The 22,771-nt window shown below is 54.6% G+C and overlaps 1 protein-coding gene across 9 annotated transcripts in view; it reads right to left on the minus strand.

Annotated features, from left to right (window-relative positions):
- Positions 1-21,662, minus strand: part of IL12RB1 (interleukin 12 receptor subunit beta 1) — a 31,739-nt gene extending 10,077 nt beyond the window's left edge. For 3 of the 9 annotated variants that reach the window (XM_034658059.1, XM_034658061.1, XM_034658060.1), the window contains exons 1-16: positions 21,486-21,661; positions 20,328-20,390; positions 19,465-19,579; positions 18,811-18,980; positions 17,493-17,635; positions 14,811-14,844; positions 14,285-14,410; positions 12,796-12,878; positions 11,668-11,911; positions 9,027-9,194; positions 8,181-8,318; positions 7,645-7,800; positions 5,642-5,776; positions 4,656-4,761; positions 4,257-4,338; positions 3,276-3,470 (exon numbers count right to left, since the gene is read on the minus strand). In XM_034658059.1, coding sequence (XP_034513950.1) covers positions 3,276-3,470; positions 4,257-4,338; positions 4,656-4,761; positions 5,642-5,776; positions 7,645-7,800; positions 8,181-8,318; positions 9,027-9,194; positions 11,668-11,911; positions 12,796-12,878; positions 14,285-14,410; positions 14,811-14,844; positions 17,493-17,635; positions 18,811-18,980; positions 19,465-19,579; positions 20,328-20,390; positions 21,486-21,546 — 2,019 coding nt within the window. In that variant the 5' untranslated portion in view covers positions 21,547-21,661. Of the gene's footprint in view, positions 1-2,423; positions 3,471-4,256; positions 4,339-4,655; positions 4,762-5,641; positions 5,777-7,644; positions 7,801-8,180; positions 8,319-9,026; positions 9,195-11,667; positions 11,912-12,795; positions 12,879-14,284; positions 14,411-14,810; positions 14,845-17,492; positions 17,636-18,810; positions 18,981-19,464; positions 19,580-20,327; positions 20,391-21,485 lie in introns of those variants that run through there. The other 6 variants (XR_004624646.1, XR_004624645.1, XM_034658063.1 and 3 more) reach the window with 4 other exon arrangements.
- Positions 21,663-22,771: the final 1,109 nt, after the last annotated feature.

Here is a 22,771-nt window from a genome sequence, read left to right on the forward strand (position 1 = left end):
ATTGGAGAAATAGAGGAGGGAGGTATCTGGGGAGGTAAACTGAGGCAGCCTATCTTTCTGATGGAGACATGCTTCCCGACTCATGGCGGAAGCCATGGTGAAAGGAAGTCAGACCAAGAGAGACAGAGACAGAGGAGAGGGAGTGAGAAGGGGACACCTCTCACCTCTGGAGAGGTCACCTTATCCATTTCACAGACCAGAACACTGAGGCCAGCAGGGCTGAGTCACCAGCTCCTCTGAACAGCAGCAGGAAGAATCCTTGAACAACTCACAAACTGGGTCTCAACAATCCTGCTCCAGGACATACCCCCGCCAGCCTAGGAATAAAACCCCTAGGCCCCAGTAGGCAGTGACCTCTATCATCCCCCCCCCCCCCCCCCCCCCCCCCCCCCCCCCCCCNCCCCCCGGCTCACCCACTCCCCCATCAGCGACACCTGCCTCAGGGCCTTTGCTCTCTCGTTTTGCTGGCCTCCCCTCACCATCTTAACTCTGGTATCACCCCTTCCGGGAAGCCCTCTTTTACCCACTGTTCTTCACACTTTCGCTCATCACTCTCTCCGGGTTATTGTAACTCCCTGTGTTGTGATTAGATAAGCGTCCGCCTTCCCCTACCCCACCCCAAGTCCCTCATGACGGCATATAGTAGGCGCTCAACGCTGACTTCACGAATCAAGGAATGAATAAAGATGTGAGATGGGGTCTACTCCTAGAGTCCTGACTGCTGGAGCTTCTGAGAGGAGCCGAGGTAGGGACATTCAGAGGGCCCTGGAGTCATGAGTACACAGCAGGTGCTCAATAATCACGGGGCCAGGGCTCTGCTAAGCAGGGTTGACCAACCCATTGAAGTAGGGACCCCAAACCAGTGCTCTGAACCCCTTCCTATTATATAGACAAGCAAACAGAGACCCAGAGAGGTAACTCCTACGGGTCATTTCCTAGCAGCAGAAACAACTCAAAGTGGCTTCAACAAAAAGGGAATCTGATGGGAGGAAGAAAAAAAAAATACACACACACATATATACACACAATATATATACATATATACACACATGTATATTATATATACATATATGTATGTGTGTGTATCTGTATATCTATATCTATCTATATCTATCTCCCAAGATGGAGGACTTCAGGCATGGCTGGATCCAGGGACTAGGGAGCCATCTGTCTGGGCTGCTGTCCTCCCTGAAAGCTTCTCTCCCAAGGCAGTTTCAGCTTTCCCCCCAGTGGAACCAAGGTCTCCGTCTTCCCCATTCACAACACCAAGAGTTCCAGATGGCGCTCAATGAATGTCTATCTCCTACTCCTTGGACCCACGGGGCTGTACCTACATGTGGGTTTGTTAACTCCAGGGGCCACCGAACAGGGTTCTGTTGTTCTGTGTGGGCCCAGGACTCCGGCAGCCCACATGGGGGCTTTTAGCTTCCTGGAGGTTTCACAGGAGCTGTAGGGGTGGGTGTGGGGTCCTGGACTTGAGGGGGTAGTTCTGAGCCAGGGGCTCAGGTCATTCGGGTCTTTTTTAAGAGGCTGCTGACCCAGCATCCCTTCCTGGCTGCCCACTTGGTCCTGCCACCAAAGAATGAGAACTGATTCACAGGGAAAGGCCTGCCCAGCCTTGAGGTGGCAAATTCAAGGGAGGGAGCATGCGCGGAACAGTGACCAGTCACTCGTGGTTAGAGCACTGGGGCCAAGTGCTTCAGTTTCCCCATCTAGATGCATATATGGGAAACTGGGGCCCCCCAAAGGGGTGGGGCCTGGGCCTCTAGTCTCCCAGCTTACGGGGCCAGACAGGTCTCACCCAGAGGCTTCGGGTCCTTGCGCCACAAAATTCAGTAGATCTGGGGTCTAATCTTCACCCCTCCCCCTCCCGCCCCCACTTAAAACCGGAAAAGTCTGTTTTGCAAACTTCGTAGCGGGCTGGCGTGGGGGGGGGTGCCCCCGCACCCTCTCTAGGCCTGGGAGACACGTGCTGCTGTTGCCACCTGGTGGCCACGGAGGGAATCCGAGACAACTCGTTTAACAATGGGAGGAGCTCGGGGTGGGAGGGGACAGGAAGAGCGCAGATTCAGGGTGTGAAGGGGGGACACGCGTTCCTGCTGTGGGGCGTTTGGTGTCAGGAGAGAGGGGGAACCCCAATTCCCGACCTAAGCCCTAGGCGGAGGGCAGATCGACCCCTAAGAGGGGCGGAGCTGGGGGAAAGATCCAAGGCTCCTGTGGAGGAGGGAGACCAAATCCCGCTCCCCCTCGGGCCGTGTCTCCCCTTGCCCAGTCCTGACTTTGCAGAGTTCCGAGTGATCAGCCAGTTCTGTCTCCCCCAGACAGGGTGCTCCTGGCGGAGAGATGAATAAATGCGTGTGGCATGAATGAATGAATTCCGCTGCTGGGGGATTTTGAACTGGACGTGCAGGCTTCAGCCAGGGGAAAGTTAATAGAAGGCTCATTTATTAAGCCGTAGACCCCCCTCGACAGACCTGCGAGTTCAATATTATCCTCACCCCCATTCTACAGGGGAGGAGACTGAGGCCGAAGAGGGGCCATCACCTCCCTCAGAATGCTTAGGGGCCCCCTTGTTTTCCCACGACTAGATCCTTCTCCGAGCCTGGACCCCGCAGTGCAGCAGAAACTCTGTGCCCAGACTCCCCATCAAGTGCTCCTGGGACACAACATCCAGCCTATGGTTCTAGGATCAGCATGAGCCCCTTTTGGGTCCCCTCCAATCTATTCTACCCTGAAAAGTTCTGTCCCTTCCCCATGGGTGTCCTGGGGTTTGGCAGGTTCCTTTTCTTGGTGGTTCCCAGGGTTCCCACCACAGGACCTGTGCTGGGGGGGGCGTGGCCTTGGAGCCTCAGTGGGCGAAATGGGGTCTGCGGCACTCCGCCCAGGTTTGACTCCTGCCGGTGCTGGGTGGCTTTCAGGCTAGCCACTTGCTCTCTCTGCGCCTCAGTGGTCATATCTGTAAAATTGAATAGCCATGTACCTCTCGAGGTGGTTATGGGGAATCAGGACATCATGTGAGTGTCTAGACGAACCGGCTGGGTATGCAATGTTTGCTTAATAACCAGCCGCCTTCCTTCTTCCTGCCTGAAGGACGAGGCCGACTCTCCCCTCTCTCTTCCTTAGGCCTCCAGGCCCATGTGCAAAGGGCCACTGAATATGGGGGTCTGTATTAGGTCCCCCGAGGGCAGCAAGAGTCCAGTCACCTGGGCAGGGTTGCCCTCCAGACCATCCTGCCTGCCGGGCCCCAGAGCCCGAGCCTCAGGGTGGCCTTGCACCTGTCTCCTGTCCTCCAAGGGTAGCTCTGCGTCCAAGGCCAGCTCAGGAGCGCCCCGAAGTAGCTGTGTCCTCTTGAGATGCACAGGTGTGTCCAGGTCAGTTCCCTCACCTTTTTCCCAGGACATGTTCACCACCAAGGCCTCTTTCGGGGACACCTCCTCCGGGAAGTCTGCCGGGCTTGCCCACTGCCAAGCCTAGATAGAAAGGGTGGTGCCAAGGTTATGGGCAGGGCCCTATTTTCCATCCACGTAGGGGGCAGATCAGATTCCTGCTGGCTTAATTCCCTAAAATCCTGAGACTAATATGAGGATTAGATCTGCCTCAATGACCCCCATTCAGACCCTTTTAGGAAGCCCCCCACACACACACACCATTTCTCTTTGGGAAATTATTCCTTCTCTTCTCGCTGTTGATGTGGCTGGGCACTGGCCCCACCGCAATTTGAGTGATGGACATGTGACCTGGCCCAGCCAATCAGAGCACTCTAGCCCCTGATTCCAGCAAGAGGCTCAGGTATGAGCACGTGACCTGTGCTAGGCCTACAGGTGATGGCCCTGAGACTTGCTAAAGTGAATGGGGAAAATGGACACCCTTCTTCCACTGGGGAAAAGCCGAGGCTGAGCAGGAGGGAAGCCTGAAAGCAGAATAGCAGTCCAGACAAATGGAGGCCCAGTCTCTGGATTCCTAGACCTAGCCATGCCTGAAGGCCACCATCTGGGGAACTCCCCCCCCCAACCCCATCAGGTTCCCTTTTTGTTGAAGCTACTCTGAGTTGTTTCTACTGCTAGGAAATGACCCACGGGAGGTTCCTCTCTGGGCCTCTGCTTGTCTATCTGTGCAATAGGACAGGTTTTTGGAGCGCCTATGTCAGTGGTTAGGGGAGAATCAAATGAGTTAATGCATGGCTATTACTCTGTAGAGCCCTGGCCCAGAGTATAGACCCAATAAATAGGACTTTAAATCAGAAAAGGAGCCCTTACCTGCTTCCCCTGGCTGCTAGGGAACTCGACCACAGTGCTGGCACAGGGTGTGGGCAGGGGCGGACACAGGTGCCGTGCAGCCCTGGGGAGAGAAGGAAGCTGGTCAGAGGAGCAGTGTTTTCTTCCTCTTCTTACTGTTTAATTGTTCTGACTTACTCTTTCCGCTCCACTAGGTTATAAAGGGAGAATGGATGTGGATTGTAGTTGGGGGCGTGCGGGACTCTGACAGACCTGGGTTCAAATCCCAGCTCTGCCCCCACTGCTGGATACCTTGGGCCTGACTCTCTGGGCCTCAGTTTCCTCATCTGCAAACTGGGTACAAAGACCAACTTGGTGTGAGCAGTTACCATGATCGCTATTGCTATTACAGATTATCTTGGGGGAGATGGGGCAAGTTACCTGTTCAGGCCGAGGTACCCAAGGACGCCCAGGAGGAGGATGCTGGCGAAGCTCCCCAGAGACGCAAGGAGTATGGACAAATCGAACAACCGGGAAACCTGGACTTCTGGGAGTGGGAGAGGATGGGTTGGGGGAGAGGCACCTTCTGCCTCATACCGGGAAGGGAGTTGGGAGGGCTGGACCCTCCATCAACTCGCTGCTGACCATGGCATGTCGTGGGTCCCTCTGTGCCTGGTTCCTCATGTATGAAGCAGGAGACCAGGGAACCCACGTGCCCCGTGTCTGCGGGATAAAGGCCTGGCGCACAGGGCTCAGGACATGCCCGCAGGTCGTGCCCACGTGGTTGCTCCCCACCTGCCACCCCACGCCAGGCCAAGCCTCACTGGTTCTCTTGAGACCAGACTGCACTGTAAGGGCAACAGGCAGGGACCGTGGCAGGAACAGGGATCATTTGGTTTCCAAATCTCCTCCGGCCACACACCCCACCTCCTTATCTTTGTGATAAGAGAGACACTCATTCATTCATATTCAGTCATTCAATAAATGGCCCCCAGCCCCCCTGACCTTCCCTTGGAGGCCCCAGGCTGGGGGAGGCAGAGCCTGGACACCAGACACCCTCACCCACTCCCAAGTTGTCAGGCCAGGAAAGAAAGATTATCACAGCTGGCGGGGGTGGGGGGGAGGCACCAAGGGGAAAGCATGGAAGGCTTCCTGGAAAAGGAAACTTTTGAGCTGAGTTTTAAGGGTGAATGGAAGTTAGCGGGGAGAACAAACATCCCGGGCAGAGGGGCCTGCATGGGCAAGGCAATGGGGTGTGAGAGAAGTTCCGTGAGGGGAAACTGCGCGAGAAGGAGGAGGGAGTAGAGTGGGCTGGGACCTTCTCCTGAGGGTGATGCATGGAGAGCAGGGCCGGGGCGGGGCTGCTTGCTTGCGTGGGATGGGGCAGGGCATGCTGGGAACGGACTAGGCCCCGCCCTCCCACTCACCTGTGCTGAACAGCTGGGGCTGGCTCCAGGCGCCCCGCAGCGTTGCCGTGTCTGCTCGAACCTGCACGGTGTAGGCTATGCCAGCCCGAAGGCCACCTAGCGTGACCTGGGTCTCCGTGGGCTTCACGGGCAGCTCTGTAGGAGGGAGGCAGCCATGGGTCCCCAGGCTCGGGAGGCCAGGCTCAGGGGTGGGATGCCCGGGTCCTGGCTGGGCGGCCACACCCTGGGAGTGGTAGTGGGGACTCGAGAACATTTTGCTGAAAACTCTTTTTTTTTTTTTTTTGAGATTTATTTATTTTAGAGAGAGAGAGAGAGCATGAGTGGGATGGGCAGAAGGAGAGAGAATTTCAAGCAGATTCTGAGCTGAGCGTGGACCCTGATGCGGGGCTTGATTTCATGACCCTGAGATCACGACCTGAGCCAAAACCAACGGTCGGATGCTTAACCAACTACGCCAGCCAGGCGCTCCTGCTGAGCACTGAATGCATCCATTCACCTCCGTTTATTTGGAGGAATATTCTTCCCCAAAATATTTAGTGAATGATGCTATTTTTTCTCAAATTCTGACCTCTGGGGCGCCTGGGTTGCGCAGTCGTTAAGCGTCTGCCTTTGGCTCAGGGCGTGATCCCGGGGTTCTGGGATCGAGCCCCACATCGGGCTCCTCCGCTAGGAGCCTGCTTCTTCCTCTCCTACTCCCTGCTTGTGTTCCCTCTCTCGCTGGCTGTCTCTCTCTGTCAAATAAATAAATAAATAAAATCTTAAAAAAAAAAATTCTGAGCTCTGCTGGCTCTTTGCTCACTCTCCCACCCAGCCCCATCCTCCAAGCTCCCTAAACACAGCAGGTTCACTCGCACCTCAGGGCCTTTGCACTGGCAGCCCCGCCTCCCCTACCTTGCTCACCCTTTCCCCAGATATCCCCCATGGTTTCCTCTCTCTCCTCCCTCCCGTCTTTAGGCTCAAGATCAGCATTAACTTCGTCCATGATGCTCCCTCGGTGTCCCCAGAACCTCAGCACACAGTAGGACCTCAGCACATGCTATGGAACTGGATGGCTTTAACACATAAAGCTCTCCATAAAAATCCTTAAAATGAGAATACAGCTGTTGGCTGTTATCAAGAAGAAAACAATTCCTAGAACCCTAAGTCTATATTCTTTGTATATACATATATTCAAGAGGAATATTCTTCAAAAGAAACTGGAGACGGGGAGGGGGAATTAGGCAGTTTGGCACATGGGCATTGGTGCATTCATCGTCAGCATTTAGACTTTTGGCAAATCGGTAAAGGGGCTGCTTCCAGCTGTCACATCCTGAATAAGTCACTGAACCCCACTTGGCCTCCTTTACCCCCTCTAAACGATGGGCGGTCAAGCGGATGGCAGGATTTCTGTGCCTCTGATGCCAGAGCGTCCCCCCAGCATCCCTCCCCGGCATTCCTGCCTTGATGGGTGCTGGGTGCTTGGTGAGAAGGCGGAGACACGAAGAGGCAGGTCTTGCTGGCCTGGCCTGCTGCTTCAGGAGGTGGGTGGGTGAAGCCAGATCTGAAAGACTGTGTTCCCCAGATGGAGGGGGGGGGGCCCAGTGTGTGAAACAGCAGGAAACTCCAGCGCTGGTGAGACTTGCCCTATGTGTTCTGCTTTCTTTCCCTCCCAAGGGGCGGGAAGGGGCACCTGACTGAGCCCCAATCCAGGCTTGCTTAACCCTTGGGCAGGAGTCCCTCTCCAGGCCTCAGTTTCCCCATCTGTGAAATGGACACCGTCATCCTGCTCCATGGGAGTCGAGTCGCCCTCCATACACGGAGCCCATTGTGAGCTGCTGCCCGCCAGGCCGTCTTGGGGGTCCGGAAAGGGCAGTCCGGCCTCTTTGAGTCGAACCACTCTTATTTTAGGGATGGGAAAACCAAGGCCCGGAGAGAGCCAGTGAGGTGCTCAGGGTCCCCTAGCAAGGCAGACGTCCAACCCAGGCCCCTTCTTCTCCCGGCCGGGCCCCCGCTGTCTCACGTACCAGACACGACGTTGCCCTCCTCATCCTGGCAGCGCACGACGTACTCCTTCAGGACCCCGGGGCAGGAGCTCAGCGCGGATGGCGTCCAGTCCACAGACACGGAGTCCCGGCTGAGCTTCTTCACCAACACGTGCTGTGGGCTTCCGGCCCCCGAGGCTGCAAGTAGCACCGTCGCCATGGTCAATGTCAAGAGCCCCGGCTGAACATTCTTTGCCTGCCCAGCCTGGCGCTGTCCAGAGACCCAGGGAACCTTGGCAACAGAGTTAAGCGGCCTGGGTTCGAATCCCAGCTCCACTACTCGGGCCGCATCGCTGCCTCTCTCTGAGACGCACTTTTCTTATCTATAAAATGGGGCAATACCACTCAGCGTGGGGGAAGGGGGGAACCTTTGGGATCCCCTGAGACTTCTGCGGGCCTGCTTTCTGGCCAAGGCCTGACCCGGAGTGAGTGCCTCTAAGTGTTCGTTCCCTCCTCCTGACACCGAGGCCACCACTAAGCCCCCCGGAGAGACCACCCTGCAGGCGTGGGCTACTCACCATTGCCCCCAAAGTGGTAGGTGGACAAGACCGTGGACCACAAGGTGGGCTTCTCCGGGCGTGGAGAGGCAAAGATCGTGATGTGGTAGCACACCTTCTGCTCCATTGCCCCAGATTCTCTGCTCCAGCTGTGGGTTGCTAGAAGGGTTGGCAAGGCCCAGGCCAGTAAATAGGTTGTATCGTCGCCTCCGCCTCTTTGCACTGGCTGTGCCGCATGCCGGGAACCCCTAGAGCACTCCCACTCATGCTTCAGAACCCTTGCCCCACTGCCCCCTCTTCTGGGAGCCCTTCCTTCTTCCCCCCCAGCCCATCCCCCACCTGCATCCCGGTCCAGACTCTACGGGGCCAGGTGCGTCTGGATACAGCTCTGTCTCCCCAGCCTAGGAACCCCTCAAGGGCCAGGCTGAGCCTGAGGTTGCTGGGGGCCCTGGCCAGGCCCAGGGTAGGAAGTGGGAGGGTGAGAGGCTGCCGGGGGCTGGAAGGTTCCCCCTTTCTCTCCAGAGGCCTCATTAATTCACCACCAGCATTTTGCAAGCTGCCACCCTCTCTGGCACAGGTGACTGTTTAACAAACACCCTGGGATGTGAGACTTATTACCTACTGGGGTGTAATCTCCCTGGGGCTATAAGCCCTGACACCTCAGGATCCTGGCAGGAGGCTTCAGACCCGCGTGGATGGGAGGGTCCAAGTCTCAGCCTGTTCCCACCTCTGTGTGACCTTGGGCAAGTAGCAAAACCTCTCTGGGCCCCAGACACCTCACATCCACGTCCTCTAGAGGTTTGAGCTGACCAGGGGCTCTAAGGGAGGAGGCAGGGGCAGAGGCAGGAGTGACTGACGTTACGGTACCCATTCCAGTGGGGTCCTGATCCTGGGGCGTAGTCAGGGTGCAGTTGGTAAGGTTCCCATGCTGGCCCTGGGACTGCCACTCGATGCAATATGCCTTGGCCCTGGCCTGGGCTGGCCAGTGCATGGTGGTCCCGTTGGCTCCGACACTGATATTCAGAGCCCCTGGTTCTGGAAGGAAATGAGACAGGAACATCAGAACAGCCCTCCACTCTCCCCTCCCCCCGACCCCCCTCCTCCCCAGCCCACCCTCTCGCCAAATTCTAACCCCCCAGGACTGCGAGTATCTGTACCCAGCTCTGTCTCCTCAGTCCTGGGGGCTGCCGGGCTGGGCGCCAGGCACAGAGGCAGGGGTAGGCTAGCAAGGGCGGTTTGAATGATTAGGTCTCCTCCTGGTCTGACTGTGAAGTCCCTGCCAAGACGCCCACCATCGGTGCTGCCTGCACTGCTTCCTCCCACCCTGCACTCCCAGCCCCCCCACCAGCCTGGGGAGCATCTCCTGCTCTCGCAGATGCCCGGCCACCCACCACCTGCCTCCCCCCACGCACGTGGGTGTGGTACAGGATGGGCCTCCCGCCCACACCCACTTGGTCCCCAGGGCTCCTCTCTCCTGCTCCCCCAGCACGGGCGTGGGCAACGACCTCGAGGAGGCGGGCACTGCTTCCGATTCCGGGGACAACAGCTACCGTTTATCGAGCGCCAGCTCCGTGCGCCAGACTGGTGCTGAGTGCTTCACGGGTGCCGCTCTGCGACCAAGTGGCACTGTGATCACCCCAATAATACAGAAGCTGAGGCTCAGAGAGGGAGAGCCACNCCCCCCGACCCCCTCCTCCCCCGCCCAAGTCCAAGGCTCCTGCAGCCCCAGCCCACCCTCTCGCCAAATTCTAACCCCCCAGGACTGCGAGTATCTGTACCCAGCTCTGTCTCCTCAGTCCTGGGGGCTGCCGGGCTGGGCGCCAGGCACAGAGGCAGGGGTAGGCTAGCAAGGGCGGTTTGAATGATTAGGTCTCCTCCTGGTCTGACTGTGAAGTCCCTGCCAAGACGCCCACCATCGGTGCTGCCTGCACTGCTTCCTCCCACCCTGCACTCCCAGCCCCCCCACCAGCCTGGGGAGCATCTCCTGCTCTCGCAGATGCCCGGCCACCCACCACCTGCCTCCCCCCACGCACGTGGGTGTGGTACAGGATGGGCCTCCCGCCCACACCCACTTGGTCCCCAGGGCTCCTCTCTCCTGCTCCCCCAGCACGGGCGTGGGCAACGACCTCGAGGAGGCGGGCACTGCTTCCGATTCCGGGGACAACAGCTACCGTTTATCGAGCGCCAGCTCCGTGCGCCAGACTGGTGCTGAGTGCTTCACGGGTGCCGCTCTGCGACCAAGTGGCACTGTGATCACCCCAATAATACAGAAGCTGAGGCTCAGAGAGGGAGAGCCACTGACCCACGGGCACACGGCGACCCAAACCAGACCGTGAGCTGACAGACTCGCAGCTGTGCCACCGTGGCAGGGGGCTTCACCTCGCTGAACCTCAGCTGTCTCATCTCTGAAACGGACATCACTGTACCAGCCCTGTCCTCACAGTACGGCTGGGCGCTCGGTGGGCCCAGGACCAGGGTGAGCTGAGTGGGGCACACAACAGGCACAAAACTGGAGTCTCCAAAGAACTCAGTCATCAAGATACACACCGTTTCGAAGCAATGTTTTTTAAGAAACCAAAAATGAATGCAAAAATATGCCATGAGCACTCTTGGTAATCACCAAATGCGGAAACAGCCCAAATGTTCATTAACGGATAAACAGATAAACACCATGTGGTCCGTCCACACAGTGGAATATGACTCAGCCACGAAAAGGAAGTGAAGCCCTGACATACGCTACGACATGGGGGAACCTCAAACACGTGACTCTGGGTGAGAGAAGCCGGTCACAAGAGGCCACATGGTGTGTGATCCCATGTATATGGAATGTCCAGGACGGCCAAATCCATAGAGACAGAAAGCAGAGTAGTGGGTGCCAGGACCTGGGGATAAGGGACGGGGGTGGTGGTGGTGACTGCTGATGGGCATGGGGTCTCCTTTTAGGGATGATAGAAATGTTCTGGAACTAGATGGAGGTGATGGTTGCCCATCGTTGTGAGTGCCCGAAACACCACCTACGAAAGTGGTTAATGCTGCCATGTGAATTTCACCTCAATAACATACGTAGAGGTATTCACATGCATGTACACATAAATATAAATCTTGATTTTTTTCTACATTTGGATAAATATATGTACATCTTTAATCATGTCTCTACATACACATAACGAACAAAGATCAAGATTTTAAGTGAAGATAGGCTCAATCGTGTACTTGCGCCATCCTGCCTCACTCACCACACCCTGATCCCTGCCATGGTCCCAGAAAATTTTATTTACAAAGACGGGTGGTTGGCCTGGGCTGTAGTTTGCCAGCTAGAGTTTTTTAAAATATGGCATTCTAACAACATGTACCTTAATTAGTGATTTTGACACATTTCTAAATTAGACACCTGCTCGATTTTGGTGTTTCACCTGCCTCGCCCTAGTCTGGCAGAGGCTCAGAGCAGGTGCTCAGCTCTGAGCGGCCCTCCCGCAGCCCTCCCGCAGCCCTCCCTGGCCAGAGGCACCTGTGTGGGTGTGGGTTTGGGCAGGAATGTGCCATGTCTGGCTGGGGCTGCGGCCGAAGCGGTTCCGGGAGATGATGGCCAGGTCATAGGCTGCACCAGAGAGGTCGAGAGGTTTCCTCAGCTGAAAGGTCTCAGTGGACTTGGTCTTACATGTGCAGGATAGCATGTGCAGGCGGGCGCGGTAGGTCACCTCCCCGCCAGAGTTGGACCCGAGGCAGCCTTCTGGAAGCTCAAGCCGGGGCAGCTGTCGTGAATGTGAGAGATGGTTTGTGGAGAACTGAACATGGTCATCATCCCCGTGAGCCAACATCAGGCTGCAGCCCCCGAACGGACTCATCCATTGACCACAGTCTGTGACATGAGCTAAAAGTTGTTTTTTTTTTTTTTTAAATAAACAAACCAAACCAAACCAAAACAAAACAAAAAAACCCTCGGTGCTGGCGAGGCTGCTGGGAAATAGGCATTCACGGCCAGTGCGTGTTGGTTTGGGGGGGGAATAATTTGGCAAAACCCACTGAGAGTCAGGGAAAAAAATGTTTTTTCCGTCTCTGGACCCAGTTACCTCAAGCCTGGAAACTTTTCCTAAGAAAGGGAATTCAAATGAGAGGAAAGGCAGGAAGTGAAGCTTTACTGCCGCCTTACTGTGCCAGCCCATTAGGGCCCCGGCCAAGTTCGTTACGGTAAAGCCAGTGGGTGAAGCATTTGGTGGTTTTGCCCCTGACTTGGGCAAGAGATTTTCCCTCTGTGCTTCAGTTTCCTTCTCTGTAAAATGGGGGTTAATTAGACTGCTCTTAATGGGTTGCTTGGGGGACTTCAAAGAAATTGTCTCCCACCCAGACCAACATGGTCGACCCTGGCCTGCCTGCTTCCATCCTAGTGTCTCACAATCTGTTCCCCCCACGGCAAGCAGGGGAAGTCTGTGAACACCTGAACCCAATCATATCCCTCCTCTGCTCACACACCCTCCATTGCTCCCCATTACCTGCAGAGTTAAACCCACAGTCCTTGGAGTCCTTGCCACCTCCATGCCTCTTCCCTCACTGTATCCCATTTGCACACCCCGACTCCAGGCTCTTGTCTCCTTCTCCACAACCCAGGCCACCCCACGGCCCTGCTACGACCCATTACCTTCCCGTGCAGGGTCACCTGCCTCTTCCCATCTGGCCGGAGCGCCTCCGCTGAGAGCGTCAAGGTGGGCTGTGGAAGATGTTCTGCAATGGGACGGCAAGACAGCGATGCTGGGGGTGGCCCCTGGCTCTCCACCTTCCGCAGACCCTGCCCAAGGACCCGGCACCTTTTCCTTCCCTCCCTTGAAACACAGGATTCCCTTGGGTTGTTAAATAGTTTTCAAAATAGGAAACATGGAGATCTAGTCTATGACAATAAACGCCATGAAACTGTGTACTGTAGAGGCCCCTGGGTGGCTCAGGCGGTTAGGCGTTGGACTCTGGGTTTCAGCTCAGGTCACGGTCTTGGGGTCATGGGATCGGGCTCCGGGCTCAATGGGGAGTCTGCTTGAGATTCTCTCTCTCCCTCTCCTTCTGCCCCTCCCCCTGTGTGGACACACGCTCTCTCTCAAATAAATAAATAAATAAATAAATAAGGTCTTCAAAAACAAAAACAAAAACAGAACAGCCCTGCATGTTAAGAGAGTTACGATGGTACATTTCATATCATGCACTTTCCACTACAACGTTTGTTTTAAAGTCTGACAATCACTCCTGGAGTTGTTTCCCAGCAGATAACGCACCGGGGGCAGGAGGAGACCCCAGGTCACAAGGCCAGGGGCAAATGTTGAGTCCCCTCGCCCTTCCTTCCCTCTTGGGCCACATCCCCACTCCGGAGCGGCCCAAGCTCCAGCTTCCTGTGTCTTTTGAGAAACTCCTTCTTCATGACACAGCCATTTCCCCCCATCAACTCCCTGTGTGGCTTTATTGTTTGTTTTTTTTTTTAAGATTTTATTTATTTATTTGTCAGAGAGTGAGAGCGAGCACACAAGCAGGGGGAGCATCAGGCAGAGGGAGACGCAGGCTCCCCGCTGAGTAGGGAGCCCCAGGCGGGACTTGATCCCTGAGATCATGACCTGAGCCGAAGGCAGATGCCTCACTGACTGAGCCACCCAGGCATCGCCCCCTGTGTGTCTTTAAAGGAGCAAAACTGACTGGACACGTTGGAAGGAGAGAAAGACTGGAAAATATTTCTTTTTAGATTCTGGGTTCTGCACATTTTACAAAGTGAAACTTTGTAACCGCCTGCCACCTTTTTTTTTTTTTTTTAAGATTTTATTGATGGATTTGAAAGAGAGAGAGAGAGTGCATGAGTGGGGTTGGGGGGTAGGAGGACGACGGGGCAGGAGCAGAGGGAGAGGGAGAAACAGACCCCCTGCTGACCAGGGAGCCCGACACGGCGCTTGATCCCAGGACCCTGAGATCATGACCTGAGCCGAAGGCAGACACCTCACCGACTGAGCCACCCAGGCGCCCTGTCCTGCCACCTTTTACTAATTTCCACTCATTTCTCCCACTGCCTTCTTTTTAACCCCCGCCACCTTATTTCTAATACCCACTGCTGTACTTCTAATGCCTGCCGTGGTTCTTCTGGCTCTGAGTGCTCTCACCAGGGGGAACACACACGGGGCTGCTCCAGTTGCTCCAGGGGTTTCCTGGGGCTTCCTGCCAGAGTCGCCTCCGGCGTAGCTGGAATTCCTGGGCTGCATCCATCTGCCGAGGGCAGAGGCAGGCCTCTGGCGGGGAAATAGGCCAAACATCAAGCTGAAGGGCTGTCCCACACCTGGGGGTGCCCGGGGCATGGCACTCATCTTAGGCTTCATACACTTATTGAGTGCCAACTGTGTGCCACAGTGGGAATAGGCCAGGCCCTGTTCTCTTGGGGGCCTCAAGATTTCCCACGCTTACCCCTGCCCTAGGTCGGAGTCGAGGTAAGGCCACCCATTGGGATGTGACCCTGATCAATGGCTTCTCACCCCCAAGGCTGTTTCCTCACCTGCGAAATGGGAATAATCCAATGCTGAACTACAGAGTGGGCGAGCAAGCATACAAAGAATTTAGCTCTGGGCCTGGCACACAGTGGGCGCTCAATGAATGCTAGCATGCTGCAGCTGTTGTTGGTACTATTATTCTCACCGAAGCCAGGGTCCTCTCGATGTCTGCAGTCGCCCTAGGACCAGATCATATATATGTATACACAGTTTTACCTTTTGCCGTTGAAAAAAATATTCGCTCTTTTACCATTTTATCTTATTTTTTAAAAGATTTTATTTATTTATTTGACACAGAGAGAGACAGCCAGTGAGAGAGGGAACACAAGCAGGGGGAGTGGGAGAGGAAGAAGCAGGCTCCCAGCAGGAGCCTGATGTGGGGCTCGATCCCACAACACCGGGATCACGCCCTGAGCCGAAGGCAGGCACTTAACGACTGCGCCACCCAGGCGCCCCTTTTACCATTTTAAACAATTATTCTAAGGGCAATGTGGAAGCTTGCATTAGATCCAGAAACAGAAAGGGGACATTTGTTTCAAAAAAAAAAAAAAAAAAGGACAGTCACGGAAAAATGGGTGCTATCTGAACAACCTCTGTAGTTTCGTGCCTAGCAACGTGCCAGTGCTCATCTCAGGTGTGAACAGACGCACTCAAGAACGTAAGACGTTCGCACGTGGGGAAGCTGGGGGGCCTTTCTCGGGGAGCTGGCTACTTCCTTGTAACTTTTCTGAAAATCTAAGATTATTCCCAAAGTAAACGTTTGCTTAAAAGATTTTAGGAGGCAAAATTATTATTCTGTCCTTTCCTACAAACATTCTTTTAGGAGGGAAAACCTGTATGTCAGCGGTGTGGGGGTCAGGAGAGTCGGGTTTAGGACCCAGCCGGCCCCACGCGCCCTGGGTGATGTGGAGAGGTTCCCCAACACCCTGAACTTCAGTTCCATCCTCTGCAAAGGGTGTGTGTGGGGGGGATGAGGGTCTGCTGTAGAGTGTGCTTAGGGGGCTGGAAATAAAGCAGAGAGAGATGCCCCTCCCCAGCAGGGGTCCCGTATCACCTGCCTCTGACTGATCCCATTCAGCTGATGGGGTCCCTGAGGCTCAGGGGGGCCCGACACCGGGAGGAAGATGGGGCTGACGCTGGGACGGCTCCCTGGCTTTCAAGATGCTCCCAGTCTGAGGGAGGAGGAGATGCCACAATTCAGAGGCTGGAGGTCCCTGTCTCTCCCCATCTAGGGGCTTCTTGGGGCCTAAGCGAGGGCTGAGGTTTCTTGCAGGCCCCGCCTGCTCTGCGTGGGGGCAACAGAGGGGGCAGCAGAAAGTAGCTGCAGAATGAATGAAGGTCGGCAGAGGACATACAGATGGCCAACAGGTAGGTGAACCGTGTTCAACATCACTAATCATGAGGGGAGTGCAAATCAAAACCACAACGAGATAGCGCCTCAGTTAGAACGACTATCATCAAAAAGATACAAGACGGGGGCGCCTGGGTGGCTCAGTCGGTTAAGGATCTGCCTTCATGATCCCGGGGTCCTGGAATTGAGCCCCGCATCAGGAGCCCGCTTCTCCCTCTCCCTCTGCCTACCGCTCCCCCTGCTTCTGCTCTCTCTCTCTGTCAAATAAATAATAAATAAAATCTTAAAAAAAAAAAAAAGGACTACAATATGATCTAGCCATTCCACTTCTGGGTTTTTATCTGAAGGAAATGACACTAACTCAAGATATATCTGCTCCCGTGTTTACTGCCGCATCATGTATGACAGCCAAGATACGGAAGCAACCTCAGTGTCCGTTCGTGGGCGGATGAATGGGAAAAGAACGTGTGGTGTGTGTATATATACAATGGAATATTATTCAGCTGTTAAAGAAGGAAACCCTGCTATGTGTGACAATATGGACGGTCCCCGAGGGCATTATGCTAAGTGAAATAAATCAGAGAAAGACAAATACCATAGGATCGTTCACACACAGGATCTAAAGCAAAACAAAATGGAAATCATAGACACGGAAAACAGACTGGCGGTCCCCAGACGCAGGGGGTGGGGTCAAAAGGCACAAACTTCAGGTACAAGATAAATAAATCCTGGGGATGCCATGTACCGCATGGTGACTATAGTTCATAATCCTGTATGATGCACATGCAAGTTCCTGGCGAGTAGATCTTAAAACTTCTTACAAGACAAAGGGTTTGTACTTCATGTGGTGATGGATGGTAACTAGACTAATTGTGATCATCTCACAATATATACAAATGCCAAATAATCATGTTGTACACCTGAAACCAATATAACGTTGTATGTCAATTACATCTAAAAAAAAAAAAAAGACGGGAAGGAGGGAGGAAGGAAGGGAAGAAGGAGGGAGGAAGGGAGGAAGGAAGGAAGGGAGGGAGTGGAAGAGCAACTTCCTAGAGAGGCGGCCCTTGAGCTGGACCCTGAAGATCAACTGGATTCTCATCTGCTCAGATGGAGAAGAAGGCGTGAAGATAGGGGAGACTACATGGGCAAAGGCAGGGTCTGGAAATGCAGGGCGTGGGCAGAGAATGACAGCCATTCAGAGGGGACCAGAGGAACCACGAGGTGAGTGAGGGTACCTGGGGCCAGCTGAGGAAAGGATGCCCCCCTGAAGGTAATAAGGAGCTATGGAGGGTGCGTGAGCAAAGGAGGTCATGATGAGATCTGAGTGTCAAAGAGACTCCAGAGGCTACATACAGGGCAAGAGTGGAGGCCAGGCAGGAGGGGTGATGGATGTAGAGATGGTGAAACTGATTTGGAGGTGAAGTTCCCCAAAGAGAGGCCTGTGTTGTCTCTTGACCTGGGGAATAAACTCACCAACTTCCACAGGCTGCCAGGTGTCCGGTACCGGAACTGGACCTCGGCGCCCTCCTGGCGGGCTGGGGTCTCCCACTTCAAGAGCACCTTCCCTGCGGACTCCGACACGGTGATGTCTCCGGCTTGCGGAGGATCATATTTAACTGGAAGCAGAGATGGGGGTTGGGGAGGGGAGCCAGCATAGGTGTGAGTTATTGGTCCTGAAAATTTCAGAAAATCTGCCCCCCTCCCCAGCCCAGGGTAACTGACTGAGCCCCCAGGATGTGCGTCAGGGAAATCCTTACAGGTTCCATCTAAGCCTGGGATTCTATGGATCAAAGATTCAAAACTCATACCTAGGATCCTTAGAGGCTTTAAATCTTTAAAATATTGACACTCCTTATAGCAACACTATGGTGAGACGGGCACTTTTGTGAGTTGCTGACAAGAGGATAATTAATTGAATCTATTTTTTTAGAGGACTATTAGGGTAATCTTACTAATTTTTTAGACACTGGCCTGAAGAGAAACATCTATCATTCTTTCTGCATCTTGGTCGTACCACGCCTGATTCTACCTCAGGGCCTTTGCACTTGCTGTGCCCTTATGCCCTCTGCCTGGAACACACTTCTCTTCACTTTATTCTTGTTGGATCCTTTTTATCTTTCTGGGCTCAGCTTGAGCTGGAGGCCTCCTTGACCTCCTTGTAGGATCTCATCATATGTAATAATCATTCCTGTTCATCACTCTCTCTTGAATCTGGGCACCAGGGAGGCAAGAAAGACAAGGTTGTACAAAAACACCATCAGAGCCTGTCTTCATCTTAAAATTTGATATTTTGTTCATCATGGATTTTTGGGCATTAATTTTGATTTTTTAAAATATTGCTTTATAGAATTATTTGTACTGACTACTGAGTTTTTTGGCACCTCGTTATAATTTTGTGCCCGAGGCAGGTTCCTCCCTCTCCTCACACAGCCCAGAGCTGCACACTTTGTTGGCCTCGCCCATGTCCCCTGTGACTCAGCCTAGCACACAGTAAATACTAGATGTTAAATGCATGTGGTTGTGTCGTGAAAACAGATACTAAAAACCCAACAAGGTCCTAGCAGGTTTACGGTTTCAGGGAGATACCAGAAGCAAGCTAAGTATCCAGCAGCTGGGGATTGGTGGGCGGATCATGAAAAACTCTGCCATGTCCCACAACAGTGTTCTATGTGGACATTGTTGGCATTATCAGGCCCCCGGCCCACATCCCCGCAGGTCCAGGCTCAGGGACCAGAGGCTTCTCTGGGTGAGGAAGGGGCAGCAGGGAGGAGGAGGAGAACAGGGCGCTGACCTGTGCTATGAAGGCTCAGTTCGATCTCAGGCGACCTGTGCGTCCGGTTCTTGGCTCGAGATTCCACCCAGAGCCTGACAGTCTGGAGCACGGCTACGCCGTCCTGGTCAGAGAACTGCAGGCTGGTGGCCGAGCCCGCGGCAAAGTAGCAGCAGGGCCCATTCCGGAGGCTGCACGAAGGGAGTGTTGGTGCTGAGTTTGGGGTCCTAGGGACCCGCAGGGTGGCTCAGCGGCCCCAGCAGATGGTGCGCGTCACATCCCAGCATCTTCTTCTGCCCTTGGGCCCCCCCCCAGCCTGGGGACTCTATGGAGATCAGCTGAGGGGTTTGGGGGACCCCAGAATCTTGCAAGATGGGTTGCCACAGGCAGAAGGAAGAAACGAATGAATGGGTAGAAGGATGGACAAAGGAGTGAGCAGGTGAAGAGGAAGAAAGGACTAAAGGGGCCCTAATAGCCACCCAACCTCAATGCCCACTTACACTGACCACCACCCTCCCCGCCAAAGAGCCCCCCCTCCGCTTCTCACATGAGACACTGAGCCTCCAGGAAGAGCAAGGACCCTGCTGAGATCACACCTCTGAGAGCAGGGGCATGGGGGCAGGAGCAAGTGTGGGATGATGTGTGAGGGTTTGGGGACGGGGGCAGGGTCCTCACCAGCACCTCAGGAAGTGGCTGACCCCAGCCGTGGGGCCCTCATACTGCCAGGAGCATTCATAACCAGCGCTGACTATCCGGTAGCAGTTCAGGTCCCTGGGGCCTGAAGCCGAGCCTGGAGGAGATCCCAGGGGTTTGAGAATGGACCAAAAGTGGGGAGGGGGCCCTCCTTGCTGACGCGTGCTCAGGATGACTCTTTGTGACATTTAAGTAATCCCGTGTCAACCTCAGCCCCAGCCCACTCCCAGCACCCTCCCTGTGCCCTTTGCTCCTGTCTCCTGTCTTCTCCCCTGCTCACCCTGCTCCAGCCACACCAGCCTCTTCACCAGTCCTCAGACACACCAGGCTCGCTCCCACCTCAGGGCCTTTGCACACGCTGTGCCATTTGCCCGAAATGCTTTTCCCCCAGGTCTTGACATTCTAGTTTCTCCTTCAGTGTCACCTCCTTGACCACCAGCCCACCTGAAGCAGTCCCCTCCTCCAACCCCCACCTTCCTCTGGCTTCTCATAGCACATCGTGGAATGCTCTCTGTGCCCCTCCCACACTAGGCTGTGACCCCAGGATGTCAGATGGGCTTGCAGCTGATTCTTTCATGCCTAGAACTGTGTCTGCACACAGTAGGCGCTCGGTAAATAGTTCTTGCACAAAAGAATGGATGAAATGCCTGCTCGGTGGCAGACCCTTGGTGGGGTACCCCAGGACACCCGAGCTTGGTGAGGACAGGATAGTAGGCTGTCTGACAGTAGGTGGACGGTGGGCTAGTATCTCAGGTGGGTGGGAGGGAGCTAAGGGAGGAGCTGCTGGGGAAGGATCAGTCAGAACCATGCATGACCTCTCCCCACAATGGGGAGCTGTCCCAGACCTGAGTCTGCATCAGGATATGGCGGGTCCTGAAAACAGCACTGACCGGTACTGCAGGCTTCAGCTGCAAAGACAATGAGGAGATAATGACATTCCCAGTCTTTCACTGCATGAGGGAGGGGTTCAGGCTGGGGACTGGCCAAGGGACCACCCATCCACCCATCCGCTCTCCCATCTATGGACCCACCCACCAACGTCCTCCCATCCATTCACACCTCCAGTCTTCCACCCATCCACCCATCGCGCGCGCATGCCTTCATCTGTCCTGCTATCCAACCATCCATCCACCCTTCCATCCATCCACCCATCAACCCAGCCATCCACCCGCTCATTCATTCACTCATCAACCTCTTGGGCTGCTCTTCCAAGCAGGCTAGGGTCCCCGTCCTCCTCCCCATCTCTGGTCTCCAGCCCTGCCTGACCCCTGAAGGCCCTGAAACCTTGCTGATCCTCAGTTTACAGAGAGGGAAACTGAGGCACAGAGAGACAAAGTAGTGACCTGAGGTCACACAGCAGCAACAGCAGAGCTGGAATGAGAGTTCAAACCCAGTCATCTGCAGGGTTCTGGGCTCCTTCCCATCTGATTCCACAAGATGGAGAGAGAGTATGTGCGCATATTTAATATAATAATACAATATAGACTATAAACGTAATCAATTATCATGTATATCAATTATACACATACTTTTTCCTTATCCTTTTCTTTTTCTTTTTTTTAAAGATTTATTTATTTATTTGACAGAGAGAGAGAGCACAAGCAGGCAGAGCGGCAGGCGGAGGGAGAGGGAGAAGCAGGCTCCCCAACGAGCAGAGAGACTTGATGTGGGGTTCGATCCCAGGACCCTGGAATCATAACTTGAGCTGAAGGCAGACGCCCAACCAACTGAATCACCCAGGCGCCCCTCCTCATCCTTTTCTTAGCATTTCTCACAGAACTCCGGGAGTGGGAAAGATTCAGAGATTCGGCCCCTTCTAAAGAAGACAAAGCCAAGACCAGGGCAGAGGTGCCCAAGTTTGACCCCAGAAGCCAGTCTCCCATTCGACAGAGGGACAGCCTGAGGCACAGAGACACGGAATCTACCCCAGAACCCAGGTCCACAGCCCTGCACACACATGCCCCCCAGCAAGAAGAGCCATGGTGTCAGGGTGGGGCACTCACCACCTCGCCCTGGGAGCAGGAGCAGAAGGAGGGGGACCAGCCTGGCCCACACCTGCCCCATGGAGCCCACGCGGAGGCCTACGGTCCCGGATGAACTTCTGCCAGCCACCCTGTCCTCGCCCCTGAACGTGTTGAAGCTGAGTAAGAAAGAAGACTTAAAAGATTAAAAAAAAAAAAAAAAGGTGTCATGGCCCCTCCTGGCAGAAGTCAAACTGAAAGAGAAACCCAGGAAGTCAGCTCAGTGTCGTGGCGGCCTCATCCCAGCCACAAACTCACCCATGGGGCAAGTCCGACCCAGGGCCACAGATCTGGGGGTCTAATCCGCTGGCCCAAGCCCTTGCTGGCCACAAGGTGCCAGCCCCATGAGTAGCCTGTTTCTCTGAGCCCTTGTCCTGGTCTCCAGCCCCCTCCTGCTGACTTCCGAGACTCAGGTGCCAAACGGGAGCCCCGTGTTCTTGGATGTCTGGGTTCACTCACCCAACAAATCAAACGTTTGCTCTATGCTGCTCGCTCCCCAAATGCCCACCTCCCCATTTCCCAAACTCCAGCCCCAGGGCACCCTGGGCTCCGGCTCCTGAAGAGCCCCTTTGTTTCCTTCAGACTAAGGTTTGTGTCTTCTCTGCATGTGTTTCTTGGCATCTGGGGGGGTCTCAGTTTCTATATCTTTCTCCCCACTGTCTATAAAGTTCCAAAACGTCCATGGACAAGGACTGATTCATGCTACAAAGTGAATGGACCTCAAAAACATCATTCTGAGGGAGAAGAGCCAGACAAAACAGCCCACATGTTGTATGATCCCATGTACATGGAACGTCCAGAACAGGCAAATTCAAAGACGCAGGGAGATAGTGGTTGCCAGGGGCTGGGAGATGGGGGTTGGGGAGTGACTGCTAATGGGGACAAGTGCCCCTTTGGGGTGATGAGAATGTCTTGGAACTGGACAGAGGTGATGGTTGCAGAACATAGTCAAAGTTCTAAATGCCGCTGAATTATAGATTTTAAAATGGTTAATTTTATGTTAAGTGATTTTCACCTTAAAGAAAAATATTCATGGAACACAGGAGGACTAAGGAGCACGGTAAAGGTCTCTCCCAGAAGAGCATCTGGGAATTGTGGCCCAGGTGGGCTGGGAGGAAGCCCAGTCTCAGGGGAGTCCTGTCCCCGGGGCAGTTGGGCCAGTCAGGGTCAGGCGCCCAGGAGGCCATGAGGTCAGAGCCATGGGAACAAAGAGGCAGTGTCCCAGGCCTGGCACAGTGGGGACGGGGACCCCGTGACCCCGCACAGAG

This window comes from Ailuropoda melanoleuca, chromosome 4 (genome assembly GCF_002007445.2).
Source record: "Ailuropoda melanoleuca isolate Jingjing chromosome 4, ASM200744v2, whole genome shotgun sequence".
Lineage (NCBI taxonomy): Eukaryota > Metazoa > Chordata > Mammalia > Carnivora > Ursidae > Ailuropoda > Ailuropoda melanoleuca.